Raw genomic sequence first — 18,915 nt, 5'->3', positions numbered from 1 at the left:
TTTTTTTGTGGTACGCAGGCCTCTCACTGTTGTGACCTCTCCTGTTGCGGAGCACAGGCTCCGGACGCGCAGGCTCAGCAGCCATAGCGCACGGGCCCAGCTGCTCCGCGGCATGTGGGATCTTCGCGGACCGGGGCACGAACCCATGTCCCCTGCATCGGCAGGCGGACTCTCAACCACTGCGCCACCAGGGAAGCCCTCAGCATTCATTTTTACAATTTAACCCCAAATTTAGCAATGCACAGAAAAATGTGTGCATTTCTAGGCTTCTGAGTATTTCTAGGCATTTGCAGAAGATCTTCGCCTAAATCACTCAAGCCTCATGTTTCCCAGGCTTTGAGGATGGATGTCCAAAGTGTAATGCTGTTATACATTTTTTATGAGCAATATAGAACAGGACAAAATATAGAATTCCAGGTTTTTCTTCTTAGGAATATATGCTAAAAATTCACTCTATGAAGAGGAAAAATGCAAGGGCTTATTTGCTACAATTTAATTATGCAGTCAAGATAGCAAAATAAGTGGATGCTTGTTACCTCCAATTCCCAAATCTTTCTCCATCATTAAGTAATTCATAAACTTTCCTTATGGGAAAAGGTCAGAGAAATAAAATGTTATGTAGATTTAATGAAAATCTCCACATTCATTTTAAAGGTAACTTCCTTTAAGGGGAGGCAGAGATTAAAATTAAAATAAGCAGTGCAATTAGTCTGAAAGCAAGATGACCTTTCATGATTCACTTGCCATTTATAAAATGTAGAGCAGAATTAGTGAGCATTTGAAGACTGTCTCCCACAAATGCCTCTCAAGGGAAATTAGGACATTTTTATTGCCCTATCAGCATTTATTGCTAAGAGAAACTTCAAATTAAGACCGATAACATTACATCATGTGGCTGCTACAGTGTCACACTGTAAGCTTGGGTTACATCTCATGTACCATAAAAAACAGTGTGGAAACCCATGAGGAACAAAATAGACGTTTTAAAACTGACATATCGAATATACATTTTATTGGCCTGCAAGTCTCAGGTTGCTATTAATAGCTATACTTTATTTTATAGAAAAATATGGTTACACATAATTTAATGATTTTTTTCTTCAGGCAACAGTTATTTCTTCAACCTATAGCAGATAAGCTCTTCAATCAACATTCTGAGTCAAGGATGCTGCCATATGCAGTGTTTGCTGTCTCTCTCCTTATAAAACCAACAACTCAAGTCTGCTTTATTTTCTCCCAGGAATAAAAGTCTAATAAAGCCAGTGGCCACCAGATGGATGATACAGCCCATGCAATATTTTTGTGACTCCCATAAACATGGTTAACTTAGTTAAATGGAACATAACACACTTTTCAACTCATTTATATCACCATAAAAATCAAACTTCATTAAAAAAAAGAGAACATTCTGTTAAAATAACTACTATATTTCAAAATATGTTATATCAAGTTATATCAAGGCTTAAGGAGACAGAAATCACTAAGTGAAATTTGATACCTAATTCATTAAATAAAAACACTGCCATTTTCCCCCTTCAATTTAGATGTAATATGTTGTTCTAGCTTATTCGTGGATTTATTTGTACGGAGATTCAGGGGAGTACTTACAATGGAAATAGATTTAATCTGGCTCTGAGTTGTAGATTTGTGAAGAGAATGTGTGAAGAAAACATGCAAAGGTATGAAGTTACGGCTTGTTCAGAGAACAGTGGTTTGCATGGGTAGTGCAGTGCAGTGGGGGAAACGACAGGGCAGACAAGTTAGGCTAGAAATGTGTGGTGTGAATTTCAGACTTGGAATCCAAACTTGGATAAAAATGGAAAGAGACTAAAGTTTTGTGAACAAGGAGAGACGTACTCAGAACTGGAGAAAAGAACATCAATCTGGCCACCTGTATTACAACTTGGTGTGTGAGGGAAAGGGGATGAATGCAGGAGACATTTGTGAGACTATTAAAAACATATTTAAGTAAGGTATAGTAAGAATTTAAAATTCCCCCAGAGTATAATTATGACTGCAGTAGGACCAACCATCAGACTGACTCACTGTCAGGGTCAAAAAGAAATGATTTTTCTAACTTAGAATTTGTTTGTCTAAGAAACAAAGGCAGAGAGCACTTTCCCACATGTGCATCCAACATTTCCTTTTATCATGAAATCATCGCTGATGAGACAGGGCTCCCAGATTTCCTGTTGGCTGTGACACCTTTTGACAAGTTTATCCAAAAAAATGAAAGGTGGTAATAACCATGGAAACGGAAAGAAAAATAATTACTTAGGTATGTACATAAAGATTGTATATGAGTAAAGAGATGCCTAATAGAAATGAGAGAGAGAAATCAAGAGACACAAGTAAAATAAACATTCATTCTGGTGTTATTCAATAGGTTCAAAATTATGTCAAAAACTGGAAAACTGGAGAAAGACTGGCAGGTAGTGTCTCATGACATTGGTAAGCGTGTGCCCCTCTTCTAGACCTAGTCTGCATGCCATGCTAGCAACCCACTACAGCTCTAGGGGAATCCCCAGCACTCTAGGCTCCCCTGAAAAGTTATGTGTATGTTCTGGGGCAGAGGGGGGAGGAGTGTTGTTTTGTTTTATTAGGAAAAGAACAGTTGAGTCCACCACAGCCTATTAACTAGGCTACATATTAACTGTATATTAATTATGTAGTTAAAGAGGCCCTCATATTTGAGTATTGCAATGGAAGTTTGGAAACTATTATTTGGATTTGACAGAATGAGACAAATTGAAAATCTAAATATTTAACTGTGTAAATATTTACAAAATGTCTACTGTGTGCCACTGACTTATGAGCTGAGGATTCAAAAATAAACAAAGCAGGCAACAATCTTAGAATCTCAGAGTCTAACAATCTCAGAACGTTGCCCTTTTAGAATTTATAGTGAAGGAAGACGAACAATAAACAGTAGAAATAAATTTCTTTATATATGCTTCATATATATGTGTGTGTATGTGCATATACACATATATAATATCAAATGATAATGAAGCACTTTACATTTTAGGTAGGATTATTGGGGAAGGCCTTAGTGAGGCGACAAAAAAGTAAGGGAAGGTGTGAAGATGGAGTAAGCATGTGAATACCTGGGGAAAATTCATCCTAGGCAGAAATAACTTCAGGTCCAAAGGTCCTGAGGCAGAATGGTCCCAGGTTTATGAGGACTAGCAAGGAGGATAGTGTAGCTCTAACATGAAAGTGGTTCAGTGGAGAACATGAGAAGGTAACTTCAGAGAACTGATGATAAATTAGGTCAGACGCTGTACGTTCTCTAATGGTCATGACAAACTTCGGATTTTATAGAGATTAAGATAGCAAATTATTGGAGAATTTTGACTAGAGAAATGAAACAATATAACTCAAGTATTAATAATATCACTCTTGTTATTGTGTTGTGAATAGAAATAGAGATAGGAGACGGAGATATAGATGCAAGTCGTTATGTGGTAGAAGGTCTCTTCTGATTGCTTCCTATTTCACTGAGAAAAACAGAAGACATCACCTGAGAGAAAAATGGATGGGAAAGAGACGCGTTTGAGGAGTGAAGAGAGGCTATCAAAAGTCATCTAGAAGCATCCTAAATTTACTGGACTATTGAGATCAGCAGGCACTACTGAAGTACACTTAAGGTTAAAGGTCCTGAATTTTGGATGTCACCCGTCAAGGAATATTTTAATTCTCCCATTTGTAGCTGTGTGGGTGCAGTGTGGTGTTAGTAATAATTTAACCAGGATTGGGATTGGTCAAACTACTGTTTGCCAAACCTAAGTATGATGCAGGGAGTTGAGGGTATGTGTAAGAGAGTGAACGTAGTAAGACCCAAAGAATTTATGTTGAATAAAGAGGGGTACAAGGACGTGAGGAAGGCAAGGACAGTGAAAGGTCGAAGGGGTTGATGGATTTCAGGTCTCAATTGAGTCAAAGGATTGTTGCCGTTGGACTATTAGAAGGAGGGGTTGGAAAGCTAAAATGTATTACTCTGAGAGTTGGATAAAAAAAATCTCAAGATTATGTAGGACTTGCAGTCTTAATGTTAGAGTTGTAAAACATGACCTTGGAGTAGGGAGCTAAGATAGGGGAATGACAAGATCATCAGAGGGGAGGAGATTGAAAAAAAAAAAAAAAAAAAAAAAAAACGTAGTAAGACCCAAAGAATTTATGTTGAATAAAGAGGGGTACAAGGACGTGAGGAAGGCAAGGACAGTGAAAGGTCGAAGGGGTTGATGGATTTCAGGTCTCAATTGAGTCAAAGGATTGTTGCCGTTGGACTATTAGAAGGAGGGGTTGGAAAGCTAAAATGTATTACTCTGAGAGTTGGATAAAAAAAATCTCAAGATTATGTAGGACTTGCAGTCTTAATGTTAGAGTTGTAAAACATGACCTTGGAGTAGGGAGCTAAGATAGGGGAATGACAAGATCATCAGAGGGGAGGAGTAAAAAAAAAAAAAAAAAAAAAAAAAAAGAGAGAGTCCAGGCACCAGAAAAATCATCTACGTTACTGGTATTTAAATGTGTCAAGGGGCCTGGCCCACTTGCAAACTATCTATTACCAGCTCTTGATTAATTAAGCATAGAAACTGAGAGTAAGCATTTAGAAATTTTTATAGCAATCTGACACATGAATTTCATGTCTATGAAATGTAATAAACATTTTTTTCCACTTGAGTTTTCATCTCTTTTAAAGTTTATTTTAGTAAACAATTTTCATTTTATTTTATATAAGCGTGGGTATGTCTCAAATATTTTGAGAAACACTGATCCATGTGAATGGAGGAGAGGGTGGCAACCACACAGAAACTGATATCTTACAGGAACCAGAGGGAGATGACTGTTCAAAGGGAAGAATGGTGCGTGGTATGGTCTGGTGACATGAGATCCAAAGATGGGAGGTGTTAGGGAGAGGAGGAAGAGAGAATAAGTAACAAGAAGGACATTTTCGTAACAGCCTCAGTATTATGAGGCTGTAGGAAGCAGGACCACAGGGAAAGCGGTGACCTTAGAGCAACAAAACAAAAAATGCTCAGCAAGGGCTTCCCTGGTGGCGCAGTGGTTGAGAGTCCGCCTGCCGATGCAGGGGACGCAAGCTCGTGCCCCAGTCCGGGAAGATCCCACATGCCGCGGAGTGGCTGGGCCCCTGAGCCATGGCCACTGAGCCTGCGTGTCCAGAGCCTGTGCTCCGCAGTGGGAGAGGCCACAGTAGTGAGAGGCCCGTGTACCGCAAAAATAAATAAATAAATAAAAATAAATAAAAAAAATAAAAATAGGTGAAAGGCACTGAACATTCTTTTATACAGCACACATAGAAATAAATAAGGTTAATTACCTATAATCTGTGCCATTGACAGGGGTCCATGTATACGTCCTGTTTCCTTTGTCTATATACCTCTAAAAAAAAAAGAGTTGGACATGGTTATCATCACTTTTCATTTGAAGTGAATTTATATGAAGAGCAGAATGCTAGTCTCTATTTATAAATTCAGTCATCATTCAATACCCTTCTTCACAAATATCTGATCTATACTATTCTACAATTATATATTCTGTTATGGGGTGTGTGTGTGTGTGTAAAGCAACATTTTAGGGAAAAAAATACCTACATAATAAATTTTAAGGATGTTTAAGTGCAAAATCTTAGTAATTTATGCCAAATTATTAACCTCAAAACTTTAAATTTCCTGAAAAATACATTTTAATATTGAAACAGGACTGAAGTATTAGATAATGCTCAGATATTTCCATAGTAGGGTATGTTGAAGAGAAATTGATAATATCAGGAAAGTAACGCACTGTGTCTAGACCCAAATGTATGGTTAGCACATTACTGTTCTTATTAAGCTATTATTATAGTACTTATCTATTATAAGAGACTAATTACTTAGTATCACTGAAGGTTAGAAAGACAACTATATCCACTAGGGAAAGGAAGTAAGAGCTAAATAACTTCATGGATATTGAATCTTTCTTATGGAGCTACTGAACAGTAGTAAAGAAATGATCATTACTTCTTCCATTAGGTATGGTGATGACACATATGTATCTTTTAGTATTTTTAGTTATCACCAGCTTCATCATCCTCATCAGAACAATAATATTCACTGAATATAACTTGGTGTTAGGCAATATCTAGACATTTTACAGTCATTGTATCATTTAATCAACTCCCTGGAGTAAATGAAATACTATTCTTTTCCACAATTTACTGATGAAGAAATGAGGACTTTAGTCGGCAGGATGAAGGAGAATGTATGATGTCAAGTTCATTTTATAACAACTACACAGTGTTGCTTCTATACATCAAATATAAAGCAACATTTTATAAAAATTTCAGAGTTAAAAATCTTATTAAAAATATCCCTCCAGCAAAGAGTGCTTTAAACAATTTTTGTTTTCTAGAAATGTCCCTTTTTATGAATAAATATTGCTTTACCACTAATATCAATCATTATTAATATATACATTTTAATTTAAGAATAAACCTGACTTAATTCTTACCTCATCTTGAGATTTAACCAGGGTTCTGAATGTTTTTTCTCCGCTTTCTCCATCTATCATTTTATTTCGAATCTAAGGGGAATTGAAACAATTACTTTATAGCAGATACTAAACTGACCTACTGAAATGTGGAAATATTCTTTTAAAAGTTACCACATCATTATTTTACATTATCTTAAGATGATAAAAACATTCTTAATGAAATATTTTCAACCAGTCATTAATTTTTGAAATGTAATTAATAAAAGTGTTCAATTACTTTATGGAATTGATGGAGAGGAAATTGAGACTTGAGAGGTTAAATATAATTACAGTTACTCAGTGGCATGAGAGTCCAGAAACCAAGCTCTTCACCATTACGTGATCCTACTTTATCCTGTCAAAATACTTTACAACAAATATTCATTATTTACCTAAAACATCCCAGCACTATGCCTCAGTCTAAGGTTAACTATGATAAATAGATTCTCTTGTTCTACATTGAGGGAGTAAGGTTATAAAGTGTGTAAAGCAAGTACAAATTAAAACACACTGTGACAAACTGTAAAAGAAATATGGTGGCCTTTGAATAGATAAGAGAAGGAGTTAATTCATCTGAAAGAATCTTAAAAATCTCTGCTCTGGAGTGCAAGAGCCAGGTTCAAATCCTGGTTCTGCTACTTACTAGCTGAGTAACTGGAGATAAGCTATTTAACCTCCTGTACCTCAAACAGATCATCAGTACAACAAATATAATAATAATAATAACAATGTACCTATTCAAAGACTCTTGAGAATCCATGACTGACACATATCATGTACTCAATAAATGTTATTATTAATGATTATCCCTATTATTATGGAAGGCCCTCTCGGAGGAAGTGGCATGCAATTTTGGTTTAGAAATAAAATAGAAACTTTCTGAGTATAGAGTACTAAGACAAACATGGCAGCTTTTTTCCTCATGTTGCTTATTGGGTGGTTGGATGATTAAATTCCCTGAAACTTTGCTTTCAACTCTATGGCAATGTCCCCCTCTCTATGTTTTTTATTGAAATTTACAAGTTACATTTGTATTGAAATACTGAAAATAACTCTACCTGTGGAAGGAGAAAGAAAAAACTAAGGTCACACCCAATTTAAAATATTTATTCCTTTTCATATGATCTTTCGGATGAGAGAGCCCAGGATCTAGAAATTTTTAAAGATAAAAAACATTCATCTTTGTGTGTATAGTACCTAAGACAGAACCAACACAATGAAGCTGCTCAACAGATCCCTGTGGACTGGAAGGACACCAGCATCTGACCTGAGGGTGCTGTTCAAGCTGACTGATTGCACTCACCTCCACTTTAATATCATTCTCTAATTCTGCATCAAGGAAATCCAAAGTTACTGGCTCCTGAGATTTGGGGTTCTACACAGAAAATAGTAATTAAGCATATATGACATGGTAAAATGATGATGTATACAGAATAACTCAATAGATATTTAAATACGAAATTAATTCCATAAAAGTTACTTACCAAAGGTATCTTAAAAAGTGGACAAAATAATTATCTAAAGGTATATTCTTTCATATATATTTAAAAATAATAAGAAGTAGGCTAGGGATTTGAGCTTTAAGTATAGCAGACAAATTTTGATTAATCACCAACTGAAGAGTTTTGAGTCCTGTGTTAGATAGGACATTTATAATCATAAATTCTGTGGCAATATGACTTTTGAAGATCCACTTACAGATTTTATCTTTAATTGGGATGTGAAAGGAGCAAAATACAGCCATGTGGATAACATATTTGGCAATAAAACAAAGGCAATGTGTAAGTAATATACATTATTTGTATTCCATAAAAAATAAAATTATACGAGGGAAAATGTTTTAGAAATGTTTGAATTTGCTAAGGAGAACAAACTCTTCTAAATTTATTTTTCCTTCTTCAAATGCATAAAGAAAAGATTCAAGTTTGCTTCATGTATTTGAAACTCAGAAATTTTACAATATATTTTAATGAGTCAAATTAAGTCAATTTTGTAAGATAAAATTTATGGTAAAGTCATAAGGATTTTAATAAAGATTAGCTATTGTGATTGAAGTCTAACTTGAATAATAACCCCTAGGTTCACTAAATACTGTTTTCCTGCTTTACACGTCCTACTGCTGCTTCTTGCTGGTGTGTAATAAGAAATCAAATTCACTATGGAACAGGCATATTATTTATTTACATAAACATATCAAATGAAACTGTTAACCTGGTAAATTTACCTCACATGACATTTAAAAAATTTCTCAATCATAAAATGAGGATATCAAAATATCTGATAAACAAAAATATACTATTCTCTTACAACACTTACTAAGTAATGTAACACGCCATAGTGGAATTTCAAAGTTCAATAGAACATAAAATCATAATAGGTGTCTATTATTTTACAACTGTAAAAATTTAGAAACTGGATTTTTAATATTTACTAAAATAAATACCATCAATACATGATAACTAATTAGATAGAAGTAATAAATAAATAGAAATTATGCTGTATTAGTGCAAGGTCACTGGAATTTTAAAAATTTCAGCTTCACAGGCTCTTCCAAAATACATTCAGATCATCATTATTTTAAATACTGTTTTAGTAGGGCTGACTACCCAAGACAATGCCAATAATTAAAAATGTATTAAAATTAAACATATTTATTTCAAATGCTGAATTACACGGTATACATGGCATGTATTTATTTTATAATAAAGACAAAAATGCCTTCAAAGAGTAGCTCCATTTAAATAATGAAAATATATGATTCCCATTGGTTTTGATGAATGGGGATTCTTAAAGGCAAATTAAAAAAAACCCCAAAAAATCCAACTGTGCCTGGCATTTTTATTAAAAAAATATTCACTGCTTATGAACTTCATATCTAGATTCACAAGGTTCCAGAATATTGAAAGTAAGTATTAGATTGTGCAAAAGGTAAAAATACTGATCACTGTTTAGGCAGCATCTTATTGGCTCACAAGCAAATACTCTTTGGAAAAGTAATATTTTATAAGAAGAAAATAAAAATCAGCATTGAAAATAATTCTAGTCCTGTTTAAAAAACAAAACTGAGAAAGCTTCTATCAAAAGGATACTCTAAAGCTGACAAATTATTCTGAATTGCTTAAAGTCTCATGAAATAAATTATCTTTACACAAACACCCTCACATCGGTATTAAAATTTTAACTCACCACAAAACAAAGTCAAAATAAAATGATAAAATATAAACATAAATAAGAATATTATCTTACATGCAATGGATAATGCATAGCATGATCAGACCCAAACAGCATGCATGGAGGAGGCATTATCAGGAAGAATTGGCAATATGAGGATCACGTCCCAATCCAACATACAAAGACACAGACAGGAAAAGGAAATCATAAAAGAAAAATGTCAATGCATCACTTGTACTTTTTAAATGGCAATCTGGCTGACCATTTTTTAAAAGACTCATTACAGGTACAGTGACTGAAAAATTCAAAAGCAGAACTCTTCTCATCAGAAAGCACGAAGAGAGGCTTGAGAACTGGATTCCAGTCCCTGCACTCCCAGTACTTTTGTTTGATGTTTTAAATAAATAACAATTCTCATTTGTAAAATTTGAATATCAACTGATATAAAGACCATACCATTTGTGGAACTAAAATAAAAGGCACAAGGCAATGCTGTTAAATTTTAAATTGAAGTAATTAGTAGTAGTATTAAAAATACTATATAGCTCAAAAAATATTTTCCAAGTTCAGACGTCTTGTGTGGTTGCTAGTTTGCCATCTGGAGTTTCCTTGGAAGGAAAACAAAAATAAAACAAACCATTTTTCAGGTTGTTTATTTTTAAATTATATCACAATATTTACATGCAATATTTGAAAGTACGGCAAAACTAAAAGTTCACTAAAATGTACATGACTGCAATGAATATAATCCAAGGTAATCCACAAAAAGAAACATGCAAGAGGAGTAACATAAAACAATTTAATAAATCAAGAAAAGACATAAACATAATTTTAACCTCTACAGGAATCACAAAAGAAATGGGAGACTGATGCAACAACACGAAATTCAGATTGTCATGGAATTCTAGAGCTAGAAGGAAACTGAAGCTTCTATTCCATTGGCTCTGTACTTTAGAATTACCTGGGAACTTTAAAACTATTTCAGAAGCCCGGCTCCCATCCCTGGTCAAATTAAATCAGAATTTTCAGGAGATGGAGCTGGGGATCAATATATGTATTCAATTTCCTAGGAATATACTGTGTAGGACAGGAAACAATTATTAGTTTAATCTTCCTGCTTTTCAGATGAAGAAACTGAAGTACTTTGGGGTTTAGTGAACTACTCAAGGATATAGTGTTGGCTATAAGTAGAACAAACTGGAACTCAGTTCTACTAATTCATGGCTTAATGATCTCTTAATATCACACTACCTCTCCATTATAATGTTACCAACTTTTTAAAAGAAATGAAGGGCTTACACAGAAAACCTTAAGTCATATTGAACTTTCTCTGAAATTTTGAAATGCTCTTGCTAAATTCTACTAAACTATAGGAAGTATCCTTTTTTGCTGATTATTTTTAGTGCACTTATAGAAATAAGCATACATAGAATAATGTTTAAATATGTTTCCATCAGAGAAAAGATTTTGCAGTAAGTTTGACAGATAATACTTATTTGCAATTTTGGACATTTTTAATTAGGTGAAGGGAACTTCCTCTAACTGCTAATCTGAAAATACACTTAGAAATCCAAAGAAATTTTGGGTTACATTGTGTGGTTTATAGAAATTATATATTAGAATTGTATTTTTATTTCCACTAAGACGTTAATTTTACAAGCAAATTGTTAGGATTACAAGGATTTGACACTAACTTCACAATATTTAATAACAAATTTATTTTCTGGAAGCCATTTAATTGTGATTACTCGGATTATAATTGTTATTACATCATTTGCTAGCAATCTTTAGTCAGCAAATGCATACCCTCTGCCATTATTAATAACATTTTTGCTCTGGCTTATTGAAAAATGATGCTCATCTCCATCTCATGCTCTGGAAGCTTGCTGTCAGGAAAGGCAGCATTAATCATAAGCTTTTAGGAAGAGAAGCTTAATTGCAACTCTGATTTAGCAAATTTGAAGGCACTGCTAACTTCATTCACAGTTACCTGAACATTTGGTCTCCTTTTTCTTAAATTAATTGTTGGTATACCTACACCAATAGGCTGAAGCAACAGAAAGATGGTAATTCATCATACTACATATCAACATGGGTAAGCGTTCTATCCTATCATCAATTTTGGTCAGGTATTTCCTCGATCAGAAACAGGTATCATCAAGCTCATGATGAGTCAATAAATGAAAGTTCAAAAATATTTTTAGTGAATAAAATATGTATTGCTAGTAAAAATGCTCAAACTTTTTTTTAGCAAAATGACTAATATTTTCCTTTTATTCCTAGGGAAAAAAGAAGTGAGAATGCAGGAAATGAGAAAGATGGTTTGTCTCATGCAACTTCTTTGCTGATTTTATTTTATTTTTGGCCTCACCCCATAGCTTGCGGGATCTTAGTTCCCTGACCAGGGATCGAACCCAGTCCCACCGCAGTGAAAGCGGCGAGTTCGAACCACTGGACTGTCGGAGAATTCCCTATGGTGATTTAAAAAAAGGAAATAACAGGAATTCTTTAGAATGTATATGATTCAAACGTGTTAAAATATAAATACGATAGGATATTAAAAAGTCAGTCTTAAACGCTTAAAATTTGTGCCTTTGTTAGTGACATCAAATGTTACATCCATGGAACAAATGAAGAATTCAGTCATAACACTGTAGGTTTATTTTAAATATGGACTTCTAAAATGTAAATTATGCACAATTTCCTATACAATAAATATTTCTTTAGACTGATAAAAATGAGGTTTTAATAAGTATACCTAATCTGGTTATTTCATTGAAACACAACGGAGGAACTCTCAAATGCATTTTGGAATAAAGGAGGATACATAATTCAGCAGTTGTCAAAATGTGGTCATGGTGGAGACTTTGAAAAGTCTCTCTGAGAAGATAAGTAATGATTCCTCAGAAAATTAGATATGCAAAAGATTCATAGCTACTTTATTTTCTGATATTCTTGGCTTTAGGACACTTGTTCTGCCTTCTATAAACTTCAAAATTGTATTGAAGCAATGTGAATTAAGATTACAGTTTCAAAAAGAAAACAAAAGGCATTCAGCAAAGGATACCTGTGTAAGATTAGACTTTGATTTTGTTAAATAATAATGGGTACTATGGAATGTAGCATTATTTTCCTTTATTTCTATTGGTGAATTTTGGATGAAAAAATTAAGATTAATTTTGTTAGTATACTACTCTAACCATATTGGTCCTCAATGTTTGTCAATTTCTAAAACAACTATCTTATACTATATCATCCTTTATCAGTTCTTGTATCTCTCTGTATAGCAAGCACTGTCACCCACAAAAAGAAATTATAATATTTAACCTGTTAATGATGAGAACTGATAAGCATATTTAATTCACAAGCATGAATTTCCGAAAAAAATAATACATTGATTGTTCAAACATTTGATTTTTAATGGTTTTCTAAAACAATATTTTTTCTAAAAGTTTTTTCTGTTGCACACTTGTTTATAATAATCTCCTATATTAAAAATATGAAAAGCTAACATAATCCTGAAGAAAAATCACCTGGGCTTTAATAAGAATTTCTAAAGAATTTATATTTTCTTTGTAACTTTACGAATTTTAGTAAATTGATTATTCCAAATATGAGTCAAATATATGTTAACAGCATTCAAATAGTAATAAAATACTTTCTACATAAATACTGATTATTAGTACAAGAATGCAGAAAAGGGGAAAACCCTTTTCAAATAATTATCTCTAAATGATGGTTTTATATATATACATCATACGTGATTATTCTAATTATTCTTTTTTATTATTTTGTCTATGACATATTTTAGTTCTTTCTGGGGAAGGAGTTAAGACTTACAATCATAAAATGTTCAACTATGTAAAAGTAGGGATCCTTCACACCCTTCAGCACATTACATTATCACTGCATTTAAATCACTTTACTTACGGGAATATAATATAAAATACACTGGATATACAAACATAATACAAAATAATACTGTAAATTTTAAAAACTCTTAAAAAGACTTAAAAATTTTCAATTATGGAAAAATCTTAGAATGATTAGCCCATCATGAACAACTCTAAGAGGAACTTAACATATGTTTTCAAAGAGCTGTGATAGACTAATAATAATGTGAAAATATACTTATACTACATTTACAATAAAATAACAACTTTAAAAATAATGCAGGGTGATCAGTAGCTACATACAATTAGCAAATATTTAGATCATGATGGATTTTATATGGAAATAAGTTCTAAAGTGAGAAATAAAATATAGACATTAATTATAACCATTTAATATTTTTTTACATTCAATATTAATGGTTCTTAATTATTACTTTTTGAACAGTTTTTAATGACCCAACTTTGTGTGTGTGTGTGTGTGTGTGTGTGTGTGTGTGTGTGTGTATGCACATACATACTTGTATGTGTCCTAAAACATCACTAACATTAAATCTCCATGCCTGGGGAGAAGGAAATAATATGCATAAGTCTGTATATATTTCCATCCAGCATGGTTTAAAGTATCCTTAATATTATCTTCAAAGTTAAACAATAACTTGAAGATGCTTATAAATTAAAAATACATAAGGTCTTGCCAATTTTACTTCTGGATAAATAAAGTTTTTAACCTGTGAAGCATTAATGAAAAGTGAAATGAGTTGGATGAGACATTTAGGAAAGTATTTTATATCTTGGGAACACAGGCATAAAGATTAGGATAAAATGGTTCATGTATGGTATTTTATCACTTCCATATAACTCCCTGATTAATAAACCCTTCTCATTTCTGAAGCCCATCCCATTTGACTTTTTCTTTTTGAATTGCATACATATCTTTATAAGCCTGGCAGATGGAAAGGGGAGATAATTACCAGAAAGAAAAAGGGCAATGCAAATGGCCTACACATAGAGGAACATGAATAATGCTCTCAAGTTCACACCTATCCAGGCCATCTCCTTCACCACCTTACAGCCTAATCAAAATACCAAGTGGGATGTGTGAAGCTCAGGCCCAGGAGGTGAAAATGGCTGCCTTTGAGATAGGAGTAGTGGTTAACTGGATAGCGGACAGAAACATTTCAGAACTAAACAGGTAAGAGAAAATGAAAACTGTTTTCACACCTTCATATATTATAAACTGTGGTCTTGTCATCTATTAACGTTACAGGTATAAAGTTCCTTTATACTTAGTGCTGTATAGTGAATTTAAAAATGATGAACCTTTTAAGAACATTAATCATTAATTTTACAGAATGCTAATCACTGTAAATAAATTATATACATACCTTTGGCTGAAGATTTGGATGTAATAAAACATAACCATTAGGATCAATTGCAAAATAATAGCCATTGGGGCACAGCTGAAAAATGATAAGAAACAACCTTAAAGATTCCTGAGTCGCAATCAGAAATCCACATTCTTTAAAAAAAAAAAATTCTTAAATACATATTTTAAAGCATAAAGAAAGATAACGTGATATCTTTACACTCTTTTAAGCATCCTTTTAAATATTTAATTCCTTTGCTAAGATAACGGCACAAAATTTTTGAGAATTCCTTTTAAGTGCTTTGAAAACAAGCTAAATTCATACAGTTTTAAAACAGAAAAGTTACCAAAAGAGTAAATTGCATCTTACTGTAAAACGTGGTGTCAGTCTTTTAATATCTTCCAAAGACACATCAACTCCCATCACACCAAGAATCAGCTGGTTCTATAATAAGACAGCAAAAGGCAGTGTATTTTCTACCGAAAATTTACATAGTTCTACACAATTATTATATACGTTCATCCTTCTGCTTGACAATGGTTGTATTCCATACTAGCTTAAACATATATATATGTAAGGGTGAGGCACTTTTGGTATCAACTTGCAATGATTCTCAGCTTTGATTATATTCCCACAACTGTATCATTATTATTTAGCTTAAAAAGTGAAATCTTGATGATTAAAGCTAAAGTATAAAAGACATATGAAATTTTAAATTTGATACTTCTTCTACTAATACTTATTTTAATTGCTGTACAGTCAGCAGCTGTAGGGGTGTGTGTGTGTTTGTGAGTGTAAACTAAATTTTTGGTATGCTATGATTAAGAAATCACAAAAATGTCCAGTTTAAAGTTAATTAGGCAATATGGAATGAGAAAACCATGGATTGATAATACCTATGTATACATGAAAAGTACAATATGTGACCTTATTTGTAATAAAACAGCAGAAATTCTTACAACACTATTTCTTGTTGCTGCTAACTTCTAAATACCAAACAATGGGCATCACAGTTCTAGTTGCAAATCAAAAAGGCCATGTGGTAAACTGTTATCATAATCTTCTATGGGACACAGGATGTGAACGGTGTTAAAATTTAGAATCAGGAATTTTCATCTTAAATGTAATTATATAAATTATAAATCAAAATGTTACAAAGAAAATCATAAAATCCAGTTAATAGTTATCACAAGAACATTTTAAATTTTGTGTAGGTGCACACAGAACGAGAAAGTAATGTCAACAGCTGTGCTCTTTTCCCATAAATCAACCCTAGTCTAAGCAAATACCCCAAATTTAAGCAATCCCTTAGATAATCTACATGAGGAGTTAGAGAATTACCCCTTCCTGAGTTATGATGACTAGAACCAGCAGACAGTTAAGAATGGTAATGGGCCCCCAAAGAGGAATAACCAATGTTTTCTATGGCCACATTATTAAAATAAGGAGTTCCACTGACATTTATAGTAAGTGAACAAACAATACTTTAGTGCAACTGACTTCATTTCTTTATAAACTGGAAATAAATTTCCCTCAAATCAGGAATGTCAACCGAACTATAAAATGAGTACTTAGCATTGAAAAATCTTAACTTTTCCCACATTCTTAAATTCCTTCTTATGTAAGCTAAGAAACAGAAATGTAAACATACTTTTAAATCAAAAGTATTTTTAAAAAATGAGACAATTTAACAAGTACAAGAGACATATTTTTCAAAACCTGTAGAACTTCAAGTTGGTAGCATTATATTACATTGACAATATTACCAGCACTATAGAAATCAAGATTTTTAATGAAACTCATTGAGTATTTTTCCTGAATCTTAAAAAAAGAGAAATAAATAAGGAGAACTATCATTTAAATCAGGTCCTTAAGTTACATGACAATTAAAAAAACTCCTTTGAATGTAAGTTGGAGGAGCAGTGATTCTAAAAATGTACCTATACACCTGATACAAACATCACCATAGTGTTTTTCTTTGGATTTTTCTTTCTGAACTCCAAGGATATCTTAGATGCATTTAAAAATGTGCACACAATAGTACTGTCCATTTATCATGTAATTACTCCCGGAGTCTGAACTTGTGTTCTCATCAAGTCATAGTTAAATAGAGTTAAGTTGAATCTTGGCTCTGGGGAACTGAGAACTTGACCTGCATTTCCCTTTTCCCAGGTGGTTATCACATAGGCAGCTGGTGCCTTTTACTTCCCGCCTCACGAGACAGTTACATTGTATGTATTTCCTTATAGAAATATCTTATCCACACTGAGCTTCAACGTCATAGCTTATCATTTATTATTATTAATTTTATCAATTAACTTTTAACCTTTAAGTTTGTCTTATTTTCATTTTGGCCGGTTATGTTGAAGACCGGAAGAGTTCCAGTAATGACAAGTCCCAGTTCCTTAAAATAGATTCAGAGAGAAAAGTCAAATTAAAATTACAATTTAAACTTTATCATTCTGCATTAGTTTTTGATATCTGACAGTGCATTTTAGTTACTTTATAAACAGCCACAAAAAAATTAGTAACTGATTTTGAAAGCTTACTTTTTAAAAAGCAATGAAATGCCTTAGAAATAAGCAGGATCTAGTAGGCAGCTCTTTAAGCATGCAACATCTAAAATACTACTCTTAAGAGAGCATTACAAATAACCATAAAAATCAAATTACACTAAACATTTCAGTAACCCTGCCCCTCCACTTTTTTTTCATAGTGAGTGATAGTTCACCTAATACCTGGGACCACCATGAGCAGAGTGATATTAAAGTATTGTTTCAGGGACTTCCCTGGTGGCGCAGTGGTTAAGAATCCGCCTGCCAATGCAGGGTACGCAGGTTCGAGCCCTGGCCCAGGAAGATCCCACATGCCGCGGAGCAGCTAAGCCCATGTGCCACAACTGCTGAGCAACTCCCGCTCTCCACAACTAGAGAAAGCCCGAACACAGCAACGAAGACCCAATGCAGCCAAAAATTAAAAAATAAAATAAATAAATTTATAAATATATATATATATATATAGTTTCAAATGATTTATTTAACCTTCTTTTCTTTTCGCTTCATTCTTAACTTTTTTCATGCCCTAAGCCAAAGGCTTCATGCTAAACCACAGATGTGTAGCAGAATAACATTATAAACAGAAAAAACATGCTACTGATACTGCATCTCTGGGATATTCTAGGTAAGTATACTATGATGTTCAAAAGAAGCAATATTGCTTCTAAATACTCTCCAAAATAAACAGTGATTTTTGACAAAGTGAAATGATGCAGACAAGACAACTGCAAGCATCAAATATGAAAGTCCTGGTTGATTTTCAACTCACTTTCCAAGTCAAACCTTCAGGTACCACTTTTAGTATAATAAAAATAATTAAAATTAAGGAAATGACTACACGTAGTTGGCTGTATGATATATGATATACATGTTGGCTTTCTACTTAATCCTAAGGAAGAACATGTGACCATGAAAAATCCTTAATTGAATATTCAAATTAATATTTGCAGTGAAAACTGTCCACCTCAAAGAAAGGCAGATTACAGATAATTTAGACACCTAGTATCCAAAAGACACCAAAATCCACGGATGTTCAAGTCCCTTATATAAAATGGGTAGTATTTGCATGTAACCCATGCACAACTTCCCATAGACTTCAAATTATCTCTAGATAACTTATAATACCTAATACAATGTAAATATTGTAAATACAATGTAACTGTTATGTAAACAGTCGCCAGTGCCTGGCAAATTCAAGCTTTGCTTTTAAGAACTTTCTGAAATTCTTTTGTCCTGAATGTTTTCAATCTGCAGTTGGTTGTGCCTACAGACATGGAACACACGGATATGGAGGACCGACCGTATATGTATACGCACAGTTTTAAAAATGGTAGCATGGTATAAGATAAGGTATATATGGGTGCACTCTTTGCATAATTTTTTTTTTTTTTTTTT

At 33.2% G+C, this 18,915-nt stretch overlaps 1 protein-coding gene across 1 annotated transcript in view; it reads right to left on the bottom strand.

The window, feature by feature from the left end:
- The window catches only part of CACNA2D1 (calcium voltage-gated channel auxiliary subunit alpha2delta 1), a gene marked incomplete at its 5' end in the record, with an annotated part of 180,611 nt that overhangs the window by 51,599 nt on the left and 110,097 nt on the right, over positions 1-18,915 (bottom strand). Inside the window, 6 exons of the mRNA XM_007467043.1 lie at positions 5,345-5,406; positions 6,514-6,585; positions 7,838-7,909; positions 14,984-15,058; positions 15,335-15,409; positions 17,292-17,369. Of these exons, the coding sequence (XP_007467105.1) occupies positions 5,345-5,406; positions 6,514-6,585; positions 7,838-7,909; positions 14,984-15,058; positions 15,335-15,409; positions 17,292-17,369 (434 nt within the window). The remainder of the gene's footprint in view (positions 1-5,344; positions 5,407-6,513; positions 6,586-7,837; positions 7,910-14,983; positions 15,059-15,334; positions 15,410-17,291; positions 17,370-18,915) is intronic.

This window comes from Lipotes vexillifer, unplaced genomic scaffold, assembly GCF_000442215.2.
Source record: "Lipotes vexillifer unplaced genomic scaffold, Lipotes_vexillifer_v1.1 scaffold247, whole genome shotgun sequence".
In the NCBI taxonomy this organism is placed as follows: Eukaryota; Metazoa; Chordata; class Mammalia; order Artiodactyla; family Lipotidae; genus Lipotes; species Lipotes vexillifer.
This window is presented reverse-complemented; position numbering and strand designations above follow the sequence as displayed.